This window comes from Mobula birostris, chromosome 19 (genome assembly GCF_030028105.1).
Source record: "Mobula birostris isolate sMobBir1 chromosome 19, sMobBir1.hap1, whole genome shotgun sequence".
Taxonomy (NCBI): domain Eukaryota; kingdom Metazoa; phylum Chordata; class Chondrichthyes; order Myliobatiformes; family Myliobatidae; genus Mobula; species Mobula birostris.
Window position 1 is genome coordinate 59,746,398 of NC_092388.1, and position 16,254 is coordinate 59,762,651.

The window sequence follows — 16,254 nt, forward strand, 5'->3', positions numbered from 1 at the left end:
GTGTGGAGAAGAGCATTTCTGAATGCACAACATGACAAACACAAGTGGGTGAGCTACAGCTGCAGAAGACCACAAATATACACTTAGTGGCTACTTTATTAGGTATAGGAGATACCTAAATAAAGTGGCCACTGAGTGTATATCATTAACTATAACATTTTTGGTAAGGTCAAAAGGAAAAGATCTTTTAAAAGAAAAGAATTGGAGAAAAGGCACCAACATGGTGCCAATAAAATCAGGTTGCCAGCCTCTATGGAAAGTGAAATGGAGTTAACTCTTCAAGCCAAAGAGTCTTCCTTGGAAAAGAAGATTGGAGATTTGGAGATAACAGTAATAGCACTTTTTGTTTTGTTTTGCAGAATGCTGAATATAATTTATTTTATAATTTGTAATTTGAATTTTTCAATGTGTGGAAATTTTGTTTTCATTTTCAGGTCTTTGGTCATCTTTAGATCAAATGGCATTAGTAATTTATTTCTCTAAAAGACAGCTTCTGGCTTCATAAAGTTCAGTTAAGATATTCAGTAGGTCTGATAGCTGAAAAAGTTTCTGATATTTGTGGTTGCACAGGAATTTTATTTTGTCTTTTCAAGGCTATTATGAATCACATCAGACATTCAAAAGCCAATATCAAAGACACTTTTGTTTTAATTATTAAATGAATATTGAACAAAAGATGAAATTTACAATGGAATTTGCACCTTTTTTTAATGCACAGATGTTAAAGAGTACAGTGTCAATTTGGACATGTTCTTCGGATATCACCCTGGACAACAAAGATTTTGCTTCTATAATACTTTATAGAGTGTATCTTTGAGCTGCTAATCATGAAAATCACCATGAAATTTCCCTATCATACACCATTTTTTGAAATAGTGTATTTTTTTAAAATTTCAATTAATAATTCAAGTCAATTAAAATGTTGCCCACAGTGTAAGTTGAAAAGTTTTCTATCTTGTCCAGGCATGCCTGGACAGGCTTAGGCAGGGCGGATGCTGCATGGCAGGACAGGGTTTAGAAAAACAGGACTTGGAGTCTAGAGGAATCAGACGAAGATGTCATGATGCACGAGCCAAGAGTGGAACACAGCAATAATACTGATAAGTATCTTGAACCCTTTATGTCAAGTAAGCCTCATCTGAGAACTCAATGTGAGTTAAATGACTTGGTCAGAGACTTTGATTATTCAAAGGCAAAAGCAGAATTACTGGGTTCAAGACTGCAAGGATGGAATCTGCTGTCATGTCACCAGGCATAAACATTTCCATGAAGGATTTCGATATTCGAGGCAGATGTTTCCCAGAATAACTGCCAAGATTAAGGAAAACGTTTTTGTTGGTCTACAACACATACAGGTCAGCAATGATGGGTAATTTGAAAAGCTTCTATTGGGACCTGAGGAAATCACATGGAAGGCATCCAAAGATGATGTTGGCAATTCTGACAACTGTAGAGCACCAAACTATGTGTAGCTGGATGACAACATGCTTCAAGCATACAAAACCATGAAGTGCAACATGTCACTAAAGATTTATTTTCTGCATTTACATTCAGACTACTACCCTGCAAATCTTGGCGCTGTCAGTGACGCACATGGTGACATTGCAGTCTTGGAGAAATGGTATCAGGGCAACTGGAATCCATTAATGCTGGCTGATTATTGTTGGACATTTAAGCAAGAAGCCTCAGACACTTGAGTACAAATGAAAATCATCCACAAAACAATTTTAGCTTAGTTGAACTATTGCAAAGCATCATCACCATTACGCAATTAAATGCTTTGTATTCAATAAAAGTTAATTTCTTGTTTCTCCAGATTCCTATGTAATAAAAGTAGTTTGAAATTATATTTCTGGCCCTTAACACCCAGAAGACCAAGGAGATCATTGTGGACTTCAGGCATGCCAGGAGTCACACTCACGTCCCCATCTACATCAACGGAACTGTAGTGGAGCGTGTATCAAGCTTCAAATTCCTTGGTGTCCACATTTCCAAGGATCTCACCTGGTCCCTGAGCTCCTCCATCCTGATCAAAAAGGTTCAATAGCGCCTCACCTCTGTTCCAGGATACTGATGGACTTTTACTGCTGTACCATTGAGAGCATACTCACCAACTGCATCTCAGTGTGGTATGGCAGTTGTCCCGTATTGGACTTCAAAACTCTCCAGCGTGTGGTGAAAACTGCCCAGTGGATTATCGGCACTCAATTGCCCACCATTGAGAACATCTACCATAAACGCTGCCTGGGCAGGGCGAAAAGCATTATCAGGGATGCATCTCACCCTAACCATGGACTTTTTACTCTCCTTCCATCCGGTAGGTGCTACAGGAGCCTCCGCTCCCACACCAGCAGGCCCAGGAAGAGCTTCTTCCCTGAGGCTGTGACACTGCTGAACCTCTCATTACAGCACTAAGCAGTATTGCATCCATATTGTACTGTCTCAGTACTTTTATATTTGTGTGCTGTAGCACTTCTTTTATTCGCAGTTATTTTGTAAATAACACTACTGTTTGCATTTCTGGTCAGATGCCAAATACATTTCATTGGCTTTGTATCTGTACTCGGCACAATGACAATAAAGTTGAATCTAATCTAATCTAATATTTGTGTTCAGTTCAAGTAATCGATCATAAACAAAAAAAAATTCTGAGGAAGCAACACTTTCAAAAAAATTGTTCTCCAGTGTAATCATTACATATGAAGTTTATAGATTCTGAAGTTCCAATCACTTGAAACTAATTAGCTAAACTCAGCTCTATTGAGTTGTTTCAGGTTATTAAGAATTTTTTGAAAGTTTTTGTTGTGCTTTTTTGTTGTTTCTTTTTTAAACTTCAGTTTAATTCACAATAAGCTGGTCAGCAGATATAGAATGGAGAACGTGTTGGTTTCAATGGTTTATCTTTAGCTGCTGGCCTTTCAATGAGAAAACTAGATTTTTAGTCTTGCAGAACTTATTCTGATTTAACCAGAATGTGGATTCAACTGATTTTTGTTTAAAATCCTCTGATACAAAATGAATTCAGGACACTTTTTATTCTGGAAAATGGAACAAATACAGGAAGATGTATATAAATAGGAAATTATTTGCTGGTTACATAATCTGGGACATTATTTCGGGGAATCTTCCTACAAGTTGATTATGCTTCTTTTTCCATAAATCCCAAAAGGAAGTGTTGAGACCTGGATTGATTTTCCAATTGATAGCTTGGTCCACAATAATTTATTTGTTGGCATTGTCAAAATTGTTAGTAATTAAGGGGTTGTGGACATAAACTTGTTTCTGTACATCATGCAACGTTCTTTTTATTAATTTAATTGTTGCATCTCCTCTGGTTCCAAGGCAAATGGATGAGATACAATACCTGTCCTTTACCCCTTAGTTTCCCACAATCCAGGACCCAAACAATCATTTCAGGAGAAGCAATTAATTTGCAGTTTTTTTTTCCCCATTCAAGTTAGTGTTCACGATATGGCCTCCTCTACAATGGAAAACCCAAATTGAGTAATTGCTTTGTGGAGCACCTGTGCTTGGTCAGCAGGTTGACGCTGAGCTTTCCATTCCATGCCAGTTTAATTCCCAATTGTATTTATTTTCCAAATAGTTTGTCTGTGGCCTGCACCAGAGCCGTAATGAGGCCCAGTTTAAGTCAAAAGAACATCTTGCATCTTGGTAATTTGATGCCTTCAGATTAGGTATTGAATCTTCCAATTTAGGTAAACTCCTCTATCATTGTTTCTCATTCTTGTATTGTTTTCTCACCCCTTTTAAATATCTTGCTGTCAGTACTCGTGCTCCTTATCATCTGATCTGCCTTTAGCAATCTTCATTGTTTTTTTTGCACTGTTTTCGCTCTTTACCTGTGAGGAAGAGTCCCTGACCCAAAATGCTAAACTTATTTCTCTTTTCATAATTGCTGCTGGACTGGCTGAGTTTTTCTAAAATTCCTTTTTGTTTCCCCTTTATTGTCAATCCCGTGCATGGATTGAATTATACAAACAGTACAACTGAAGCCTCCTGATTTCCTTGGCTGCGTAAATCTAGAGAATACACACTCAGGTCCCGCCGAACTTGTGAGATTGAGATTGATCTCCCACCCCAAACCCCGGTTTGTGTGGATGCTGAGGAATCTGTTACCCTGGTACAACTCAGTGCCAAGAAATAACAGACAGTACATTGCTTACAATTGAAGGAATTATATTTATGAATCTTAACTAAAGGGTTAGTAAAGAAAAGAAAAACAAAAGAAGCCCATTATATTTAAGTCAAATATGCACAAGTTGAAGCTCAACTCTTCCAAAAGTCATACATGTTCACCAATCCTCAGTAGACCCCGGCACTTTAATCCATCAAATCATGGTCCCCCACTGGGTCGAATCCTCCAACTGGTTCTCTCCAGCTTCTTCTCTCTTCATCTCCTGTCAAACAAAGGACCCCAGCTCACACAAAACAAAAACACACTCCGCTCATTGGATGGCTCACATTCCAATGCACCTGTTGTCTCTAACCATAATCCAAACACGGCTTCTCCAGAAAGAGCATTGCGTTAGCAGTGACACCTTTCCCAGGGTATTACACAACATTAAAATGATGTGGTTTAGTATTCTCACACCTACCAAATTGCAGTGAAAGGTTTTAGTTTGTATGCTATCCAGACAGATCATTCCATACATCAAAGTGGTACAAAAAGAAAACAAAACACTAGAATTTTGTGCTATAGTTACAGAGAAAGTGCAAGGGACATGACAAGATCTTTATCTTGGAAGATGTATTTTCAGGAGACTTTTAACAGCAGGGTAGAAGCTGTCCTTGAGCTTCTATCCTTGTTACCAAGGTTTTCCTCTTTCCTGCAGAAAAGAAGACAATTGAATGGCTGGGTTGGAGGAGTCCTTGGCTGCTTTTCTAAGGAAATAAGATGAGGCTGATTTCCATTATGAACTGGGCTTCATTTGCACTTTGTGCAATTTCTTGTAGTCTTGAGCGGAGCAGTTTCATAGCACAGATTAATGCATCCAGACAGGATGCCGCCTTTGGTGCACCTGTAAAAATTGGTGGAGGTATTCAGGGACAAGCTGAATTTTCCTACTCTTTGAGGACTCTTAAAAGGCTATTCTGAACTGATGGTATCAAAAACTTTTTCAATAATCTTTTTTTTCTTGCTCCAAATCTCTGTTTATACATCAGTGGTGAAATGCAAAGTACTAGGCAGAATTCTGTCCATAAGGTGTTTCTGTGCAATTAAGATTCTAAAAGGAAATAAACCTTAACAACTTTTATATTTACAGTCATTTCAAATGTTTGTTCATTTACTTATTGTTGGATATTTTTCCCAACCGGTAATTAAAAGTAATTGAAATAAGTTCAACCAGTTCTTTAAACCTGAATGGTTGTCTAGCCCTCTGTTTTTCTTTTGTCAGTGTGTGTAGTTTCCATTGGGAAATACATATAATAAATATAAATAAAAATTTTCCTTCGGACTTCAGCACAGTATTGTATTTTGATCATAAAACTAACTTTATTGAAACTACTCACTGCAGTAAGAGACAGCAGAAGATTCAAATGCTTTTACTATAATTTTAATTGGCATTATTTTAATATTCCAGGTATGAGATAAAGGCTGGGCCACCCACATTCCTATTACTGCATTTGTATTAATGAATATTTTGCTAGAAAAATTTGAAAAGTTTACCCATTCAGTGCCGATCTAACATTATGTAGAACTTGCCTGTCCTTGCATCAATACTGGTGAATCTGTCGGGTTTTTAGACAAGACAATGTTTTAACTGCTTTACAAGCATGTTTAATTGTTCAATATTACCAATAATCCAAAATTCAATATTTTGAAATGTGGTCATCTAGCTGTAAATGGGTAATTGAATTGAGGTGTTTCTCTAATGACACATGAGCACCCATGGCAACGAGTAACTATATAAAAACCCTTTGTCCATTTGTTTTTTCCAATCTTAATTTTATTTGATTTAATTTCACAGATTGATCCGGGGTTTGCCAACAATTAATTTGCATACAACTAGAGTGGCCATGATTGCAACAGAAGCTGAATTTGATCGTGCAAAGGATAAATTGAAAACTTTACAGAGAGATCCTGAAAATGAAGTAAAATTGCAGATATATGCATTGTTTAAACAGGTAATGGTAATATATTTAAATTTGAAAATTTCAGTGAAATATTTGAACTCATTTTGAAAACCCCCTCACTCCTCATGCTCGTCCTCTCCTACCCCCACCCCTCGAAACCTGTCCTCTTCTTCACTTCCCCCAATCCTTTTTTGGTCACCTGGTTGTGAGGATTGCCTTGCCTCCCTCTCATCCTCTCTGTTGAGGAATATGTTGCTGCTGTGTCGCTCTGTCCCTCATATTTTGTTATTTACAAAGGTCCTTCACGTCTCCATATCTTCTCACTAAATTGGCTTCGGTAGTTTCTTTCTCAACACTTAAAATTTCTGTTGTCTACACTGTTCTTCTGCTCTTTTTGCCCTGTGGTCTTCCCACTCATTCCCTTTCTGGTATGTCTTTAGCTGGATTGCTGCTACCTCTCCAAGCAGCTGAATCGCTTCTAACACTCATCTGTGTTTATCCCCTTACCCCTGCAACCTGTGATGTGTTTCACCTCCTGCACCAGTACTATCAGTAATCTCTCCATTTGTGGGCAAGGATAGTCGATTTTTTGATACCTGTAACCCTGTGTCCACTAATATATCACATTTCTGGGCCTCTAATAAGTCTCTTATATGTATACAGGGTAACCAGAACTGGCAATGGGAGCTGCCGCCAGCTGTTTAATCTGTTGATTTAGACAGAGGGTGCTGCTATTAATTCTGCCTGTTTTAGCGGGTAATTCTACCATCTTCCTTACTCTTTAGTACACTCCCTCAAACCATGGCCTGAGAAGCAACAGCAGTAATGTATTTCATCTCCTTTACAATTTCTATGCTTAACGTTCAGTTCCTTGCTAAGTTCCTTGGACACCTGCACACAATATTAGTCCTCTGTCCTTGTAGCAGTTACATTCACTACAGCCACCTTACAACTACTTTCCTCTCCTCCAGTCTTTATCCCTGGCCAATGAAACTAATTGACAGCTCATTCCACAGCTATCACCAAATCAAGAACTTAACCTTCCTTGAACATTTTCAGAAAGATTGTGTCAACCCTCCTTGGATTGTCCTGTCCTGAGTATTCCTCATAGGCCCAATATTTACAATCCGCAGAATCCATTCTCTCTGAACCAATAATATAATTATTTCCCAATTACTTTCACCTTCCCCTTCTCCACCATCACTCCTCACTCCCCCCTTAAAGTAGATCTTTCTTTCCTCATTACTCGCACTCCGAGTCATCCAGCACCCTCTGAGCCATACTGTTCCACATACTTCTTGGGTGTTTGGCTTTAAACAATACATGCAAGTTTTTTCTGGTGCCTCTGGTGAACTTTAATCTTCCAGCTTGTGCTGGAGTTCTGCTTTCCCACAAGCAGCTGTCAGTGAGGGCTGGTCATTCAGAATGTTCTGCTTCTCATTGGGCTGGGATCATCAGGATTCTAGGCCTGCCCTAGCCTGATCTCAATAGGCATCATCCTGACAGGAATGTCTGGGTATCATCTTTCTCTTAAATATTTACCTCCTAATTACCATGTTAAACAGTACCACTATGCTCATACTACGAATGCTTTCAGAAAGGGCAATTAAATATCAAAATGATGTCTTTTTATGTTTTATTGATTTCACTAAAGCATTCGACAAAGTGCAACATGAAAAATTATTTTAAATTTTCACTAAACTAAACATTGACAGAAGGGACCAACAACTGCTTCAAAATTTATATTGGAATCAAACAGCAGCAGTAAAAATTGATGATATTGTAAGTAAGCAGTTGGACTAAAATTCAAAGAGGAGTTAGACAGGGATACATTGCCTCACCAGAATTATTTAATACCTATAGTGAAATGATTCTCAGAGAAATAGAAGACTTAGATGGGATAAAAAATTGGAGGTATTAACATCAACAATATAAGATAAGCAGACGCTACCACCCTAACAGTATGTGCTGCAGAAGACCTACAAAACCTCCTAGACAAAGTAGTACAAACAAGTGAAGATTTTGGTCTAACCATCAACTGTAAAATAAAACAACAAATATATGGTAATATCAAAACAGCAGGATACTCCCAACAGCCAATTGTACATCAGTAACCAAGAGATTGAACAAAAAACCAGCTTTAATTACCTTGGTAGCTTTATAATCACAAGATGCTAGAAGTAAAGTAGAAATAAAAAGAAGAATTGCCATTGCTAAAACCAACTTCCAAAAAATGAAACCCATTTTTATCAACAGACACATTTCTATGACAACAAGGCTTCGGCTTCTAAAATGTTATATCTGGTCAACCTTGCTGTATGCTTCCGAAACATGGACTATGACACTAGAAATCCAAAAGAAACTTAGAAGCAACAGAAATATGGTTTCTTAGAAGAATGTTGAAAATATCATATAGAGATAGGGTAACTAATGAGACAGTACTCCAACGTGCCCATACAAAAAGATCTTTAATGAGAACACTAAATGAGAGGAAACTTAAATTCCTGGGCCATGTCATCAGAAAGGGAGAAATAGAATGCCTTACATTACAAGGCTGTATGCCTGGGAAACGCGGAAGAGGAAGGCAAAGAAGAAAATATATGGATACTGTGAAAGAACTAACAGATCTAAGTGTGCAAGATATCATTGACGCTGTGAGGGATCGTTCGATGTGGAGAGCCATGATCGCCCAAGCGTGTAATGTGCAAGGCACATGAAGAAGAAGACTATACTCATTACAACATTTGTATTCCCTTTCATATAAAACTGTGTTACCACAAGGTTATCACACACGAACGAGTGCCCTCTTATATACTCCTCTGAACAAGTATCCACACAAGTCTCTGGCATTCCAAATGGTCAGTAACCACCATTCACAACCGGTGGCCCTGTTTTACCAAACTACCCAATGCTGTCTGACAGCTGGCTCCTTACAAAAACCCTCACACCACACACAAATATACACCAAACTTTTATATCTACCAGTTCAGCTTTCCATTGGGAGATATAAAAGGATTTATTCAAAACCGAAGGTCTTCGGGAGAGAACCCGTTTCTCCCCTCATGACACAATGTTTCATACTTTTTGTACACTAAGACAACAAATGATTAACTGCAGCTGCAACGGCTACAATCATCTACGTTTACGTTTTGAATGTAGTTAACTTTCCACAATGGTAGCACATCCCTACTAGCAGAAAGTCTTTGATTATTTGGATACTGGTGGCTGGTCTGATAGTTTCTGATCACAAACAGCAGACACCCAAAATATACCTTTTTTGTTTCAGTGTTGAGGGATAGCTACCTGTCCTGAACTATGCATTAAGTGGCGAGGGTATGACTTTAATGGTGTATTAATACAGGAGATGGCCGCTTAATGCTTTCCCTGATTCATCTTGAGGTTTCAATAACCACCAATTACCAGAAATAGCTTCTATTGTTCTACCTAATGTAGTTTCAATCTTAATGTCTCGCCCCCAGTCATTGGTTTCAATAGCCTTAACATAGTAGTGTTTTATTTTTGTGAACATTGGTTCTCATTTCTTTCATTCTCATTCCCTAACTCTTTCACCATTACATTAATGACTGTATCAGTGCTGCTTCTGCACCTCTGTAGCATTCATTAATTTAATTAACTTCACTACCATCTTCTACCCTGCTATCAAATTCACTTGGACTATTTCTGACACTTCTTTTCTTTTTCTAGATCTCGCTGTCTCCATCTCAGGAGACAAACTATCCACTGATATTTACTATAAATCCACTGACTCACTGCTGCTTACACTACACCTCTTCCCATCCTGTTTCTTGTAAGGATGCCATACCTTTCTTCCCAGTTTCTTCGTCACCACTGCATCTGCTGTTAAGGTGAAGTTTTCTGTTCCAGGACATCTGACATGTCCTCCTTCTTCAGGAAGCCTTCTGCTGTGGTTGACAGTGCCCAAAATCACATCTCTTTTGTTTCTCAGACTTATGCTGTCACACCATTTCCCCTCAGATGGAACGGAGATATAAGGTTCTCTTAGTCCTTACCTTTCACCCTTTGAGCCTCAGCATTTAGCCTCAGCTACTACTCTTCAACATTTCTGTCAGCTGCAACATAATTCCATCACCAGCTGCTGCTTCTCCTCCCCACCCTTTTCTGCCATCTGCAGGGAGCATTCACTCCATGACTCCTTGATCCGTTCATCTCTCCACATCCATCCCTCCTTTGCCCTTGATCCCTGCTGCATTGTAGTTGTAACACTTGTCCTTGAATCTCTTTTCTTATCACCATCCAGGGACCTAAACAGTCCTTCCAGGTGAGGCAAAGGTTTACATGGATCTCCTTCAACCTTGTCTACTGCATATGGTGCTACTGATCTACATCGACTAGATCAAATGCAGGCTTAATGACTGTTTCATAGAACACCTACACTCAGTACACTGTGATCAACCTGAGGTATCAGATGCAGACTGTTTCATCTCCCTTTCCCATTCTCACACTGACCTGTCCATCCATCTAATGCTAGGCTGAAGCCCAACACAGACTGGAGGAGCAACACCCAATGGCATGAATTCCAATTTTAGGTAACTGCCCCACCCCGCACATGCTTTTCCTCTTTCCATCCCTTCCCCCTTTCCTCTTTCTGGTCCTCCAGACCTCTGTTTCTGTTTGGACCCTTCTCCCCGCCCCACCGACTTCATCCACCCATTTTACTGTTTTTTCCCCATAATACCTCCAATAGTTAATCAACTCTCCCTTCTACTCTAATGATTCCCATTCTCACTTCCTTACTGAATGTGTATTTAATACTTAAGTAATATTTTGATTAATATAGAAATTATAATGCTTAATTAAGCATTCTTTGATTACATAATTCATTATGAATTATATGTAAGAAGTATTAATGGCATATGTCATTACGCCACCACATCTTGTGTGCACACCTCACTGAAAGTAAAACGAAGCGTACACATTCTCCTGGACGCCCGTGTTTTACATTTGATTAGTTTCTGTAGTTACACAACATAACAGTGGTGATGAGGAAGTTTTAAAATGAACCCGAGACAACTACCCACCTGTTGAAGTACAGCCCATTTCTTTTTCTTTGCAAGTGGGGCAGGAGGCAGACAGAGGGAGACATTTAAGTTACAAAAGAAGTGCAGCTTGGGTTTTTTTTCGCGAGGAAAGGGGCAGTCGAGTCTAAAAAGATGACAGAAAAAAGACAAAGTTCACAGGTTCATAAACAGTGTTCATTATAAATAATAAGTTTTCAAAAGCAGAAAAATATATCCGAAAAATAGACATGTTCAATTGCACAACAGGAAACTGGGTGATGTATACTGAACAAACTGAGCAGTATCTTGAAGCAAGTGAAATAGCTAAAGAAAACCGAGTGCCAGTGTTGATGAGTGCATTGGGTGGAAGAGCATACAATTTGCTTAAAGTTTAACTTGAAACTAGCTGAAATGAGCTTTGCTGATATTGTGAAAGTAATGCAGGAACATTTAGAATCAAAACCATTGTTGATTGCAGAAAGCTTTAGATTTCATAAGCAGAATCAAAAGGAATGAGAGTCCATTTCAACATGTAGCTGAACTGGAGAAATTGAGCATTGTCAGTTCAATGATGGGCTTAATCATGCACTGAAAGATCGTTTAGTTTTTGAATCATACAGAAAAACATTCAAAAGCAGCTGCTTTTGGAATTGGATACTAGTTCAGCTGTTTCGATCATTACACAAAATGAGTTTGACCAACATTTCAAATATACAGAACTGAAGCCTGCAGATATCCAATTAAGAACTTACATTGGAGAAAAGATAATTCATGTGTGATTGACATTTGTAACAGTGAACATTCAACAAGCCACATTAAGTTTGTGTTGTAGCGATGTGCTACACACACAGCTAGAAATAACGACACGCAGTCTGTAAGTTGCACTCGAGACTAGTTTATTCAAACTTTGCGGCACTGGCTTTTATGCAGTTCCGTTTCTGCCCTCTCTGGGCGGAAATGACATCAGAGATGCATTACAAAAGTCTCTTCCCTCGCGTGGGCTTTCTCCCCTTGCTGGTGAAGAAGAAAGCTCAGCTCCATTTTGGGGCTGGCCTCTCTGCCAATGCGCGTTTTGTGAGCCGGATCGCCTGTGTAGAAAGTGGGTTGCCACATAACCCCCACCCCCCACCCAGAAACCGGCGATACACCCCCCAATGTCCACAGTCTGGATCAGTCTCTGTCTGGGCGGTCTGCCTCTGTGCCGTGGTCCCTGAAACTCAACCGGCTTTGCCAAGTCCACATGGGCTGGTTTGCGTTGGTCCACCGTGAAAACCTCCTCTTTCCCCCCAATGTCCAGAACGTACGTGGACCCGTTATTCCTGATCACTTTGAACGGCCCCTCGTACGGCCGCTGTAGCGGTGCCCAGTGTGCGCCCCTTCGTACAAATGTAAACTTACAGTTCTGTAGGTCTTTGGGTACACAGGTCGGGGTCTGTCCATGCTGTGAAGTGGGTATGGGGGCAGTTGGATCGTCCATTCTGGGGTGCACCAGCATCGCGGCGTCTGCCAAGGCTTTAACGAAAGCATCTGAGTCCTCTTTGTCCCAAGTAACATCCTTGCCTTTACCCGACATCAGGGTGAACAAAGGGCGCATGATACGGGCTGCTGAGGGGAGGAAGCGGTGGTAGAAGTTCACCATACCAACGAATTCCTGCAGGCCTTTGACTGTGTTGGGCTGGGCGAAATGGTGGATTGCGCCTACCTTGGCGGGCAGAGGTGTTGCCCTGTCTTTGGTAATCCTGTGGCCCAGGAAGTCGATGGTGTTGAGTCCGAACTGACATTTGGCCGGGTTGATCGTGAGGCTGAAATCACTCGGGCGGGAGTAGAGCTGGTGGAGGTGGGACAGATGCTCCTGACGACTACTGCTGTCTATGAAGATGTCGTTCAAATAAATGAATGCAAAGTCCAGGTCGCGTCCCACCGCATCTATTAGCCGCTGGAACGTCTGTGCGACATTCTTCAGGCCGACCGGCATTCGGAAGAATTTGAACAGGCCGAACGGGGTGATGAGTGCTGTTTTGGTGATGTCCTCAGGGTGTACCAGGATTTGATGGTATCCCCGGATGAGGTCTATTTTGGAAAAGATGATTGCCCCGAGCAGGTTTGCTGCAAAGTCCTGGATGTGCGGCACGGGGTAGCGGTCTGGCGTTGTAGCCTTGTTCAGTCTGCAGTAGTCGCCACATGGTCTCCAGCCCCCGGCTGCTTTGAGCACCATGTGCAGGGGAAAGGCCCATGGGCTGTCGGACCGCCGTATGATCCTCAATTCCTCCATCCTCTTGAATTCCTGCTTCGCCGGGGGAGCCTTCATGCGCGGGCGTGGAGGGGTGGTCCCTGGGTCGGAATGTAGTGCTGTACTCCGTGTCTGCGCGTGGCTGCCGTGAACTGCGGTTCCAGAACCGATGGAAATGCCGCCAGGATTCTGGTGAATTCGTTGTCAGACAGCGTGATGGAGTCCAGGTGTGGGGCCAGCAACTTGGCTTCACCCAGGAAGAACATCTGGAAAGTCTTGGCATGGACCAGTCTTTTCCCTTGCAAGTCAACCAGCAGGCCTTGAGCTCGCAAAAGTCCGCCCCAAGGAGTGGTTGGGCCACGGCGGCCAGTGTGAAGTCACACGTGAACAGGCTGGCGCTGAACTGTAGCTGCACTGTGCGGGTGCCGTAGGTCCGTATCATGCTGCCGTTTGTGGCCTTCAGGGTGGGTCCCAGCTCCCTGTTGCCGGGGCAACTAATTGTATGCTGTGTCCCGATGGAGGCATGAGGAACTGGAGAGGGGCGAGGAGTGGGAGGGCGTTCCTGCCTCTGGGTTGAAGGCCATGTGTCAGTTCATTATCACCGTGCAGGCTGAGGAAAAGGAGAGGCTGGATCGCACAGTGGACCCACTGGGGGCTTCTGATGACGCCCAACCCTCAGCTTACTGTGACGTGACTGCTCTGAAGACCAGGCAGCTGCCAGAATTAAGTCCTGAGGAAGTGGCAGCTGCTCAGCGAGATGACTCGGGCATTGGCACTATTTGGTACATGGTTGAAAAGGGAAATATGGCGTGGATGGAGAAGACGAAACATGCTTCGGTGCCTCCGTTACTGAGGGAATGGCCTCGGTTGAAGATGAAGAGCCAAAATTTATACCGGGTAACGTCACCTCCGGACTGACCTCGGTGCTGGCAGCTGGTCCTGCCTGAGAAGTCTCGGTAGGTTGTGTTGAAGTCACTGCATGATGACTCTGGATATTTGGGGGTGGAAAAGGGGATTGCTCAAAGACCGGTTTTACTGTCCCGGAATGAAGTCGGAGGTCGAAGAGTACTGCAAGTCGTGCATTCGTTGCATATGCTAGAAGACACTTTGTCACACTTGCAGATTGCAGGGCCACTGGACCTGGTGTGTTTGGATTTCCTGGCCATCGAACCAGATACCAGCAACACGGACCACTACACTAGATATGCTCAGGCTTTTCCTACCAAGGACCAGAGGGCGACTACCAGTGACGGGACTTTGAGAGTAGGCTCATACAAGAGTTATTGGGCATGCTGGGAGTTGAGAAATCGAGGACCATGCCCTATCATCCGCAGAGCGATCCCCAGCCTGAGAGGTTTAATTGGACCTTGCTAGATATGCGTGGGACCCTGGAGATTAGCAAGAAGAGCCGGTGGAGTCAACATATTGGGCACCTGGTTCACTGTTACAACTGCTACAGGGTACTCGCCATATTACCTGATGTTTGGGTGCAAGGCGCGATTACCCGTTGACTTTTGTTTTGGGACTGATGAGGGTGGAGTGCTGCTGAAGTATTATCTGAAGTATGTGTCTGATATGGGGAGAGAGCTAAAAAGGGCTTACGAATTGGCTGAGGTGGCGGCTGCCAAGCAGAATCAGGGAAATAAGAGGAGGTATGACCAGAAAGTGAAGTTCTCCCAGCTCCTGCCAGGAGACCGAGTCCTCATAATTGGGATTACCTGGAAAGCACAAATTGGCTGACCACCGGGCAGCCACACCCTATGTGGTGGAGTACCTGGAAAGCACAAGTTGGCTGACCACCGGGCAGCCACACCCTATGTGGTGGAGAGTCAGATGCCAAACCTACCGGTTTTCCAGATGAGGCCCGAGGACAGAAAAGGGCCTGTCAGGATTCTCCATCAGAACCACCTGTTGCCCCTGGGACAAGAGGTGCAGGTAGATCGGGAGCCCGACTTGGAGGCTACGGCTAGTACAAGGATTCTACGAACATGCAAAGTGATGGAAGAGCCCACCTGGGAAGAGACTGGGCCGGGCCCAGCCCCTATTGATTCGGAGGATGATGATTCGGATGAGTGGTACGTGCTGCCGTTCACTGATTCCCCCGTGATGGAGGAAGAGACTCCTGGTAAGGGGGGCTATTGGTGGGCAGCTGGGGGTACCGCAGGATGCTGAATGAGAGGAGGTGAGGCCTGAGCAAGAGACAGGGGGTTCTGGGATGCAGAGGGGCTTGAGTGACCACTCGCAGGAGGGTTTGCCACGTAGCCCCAAAGTGTCTCCTATAGTGTCTGAGGCGGAAGGGCTAGAAGAGGGGGTGCAGAGGTGTTAGAGAATTAGGAACCCCCTGGATAGGTTGACCTATGTAGCACCTGGGGAACAGGGCGGGATTTCTACTGTTTTGGGAGCTATGTCACTGCTTTCTGCACTTGGATTGGGCTCTGTGTTTTGCAGGAAGGGTTGGCAAATTATTTGAACGTCATGAGGGCATAACTAAATTCGGTGGAGGGAAAATGTAGGGTTCTCAGTAATATTAACTGCTAAGACTAATGAAATGGATTCTCTGTAGCTGCGATGTTTGGGTTATAACTATAGATAACGGGTAGTTAACCAATGGGAGGCATGTTATTCTTTCTTGTATGTCTGGGAACTGGGTTTTTTTGGGCTTTCGGTCGAGGGGGAACGAGAGGAAGGACATGTGTGGAGAGCGCAGAGACTACCAGGCGGCGGAGTCAGGAATCCGAAGGTCCAAGTGTCAGCGGTTCGGTAGAGGTTGTTCGGTGGAGGAATACCTGCTGCGTGAGTGCCAATGATTTATTGTGCACAAACTATTCTATTAAAAGTGGTGCCTTTCTTTTTTTTATTTCATTTTATATTTTGTTTCTCTACTAACCA

The 16,254-nt window shown here is 42.5% G+C and overlaps 1 protein-coding gene across 2 annotated transcripts in view; it reads left to right on the forward strand.

Moving 5' to 3' along the window:
* Positions 1-16,254, forward strand: part of eci2 (enoyl-CoA delta isomerase 2) — a 138,719-nt gene that overhangs the window by 41,934 nt on the left and 80,531 nt on the right. For both annotated transcript variants that reach the window (XM_072283681.1, XM_072283680.1), the window contains exon 2: positions 5,991-6,147. In XM_072283681.1, coding sequence (XP_072139782.1) covers positions 5,991-6,147 — 157 coding nt within the window. The remainder of the gene's footprint in view (positions 1-5,990; positions 6,148-16,254) is intronic.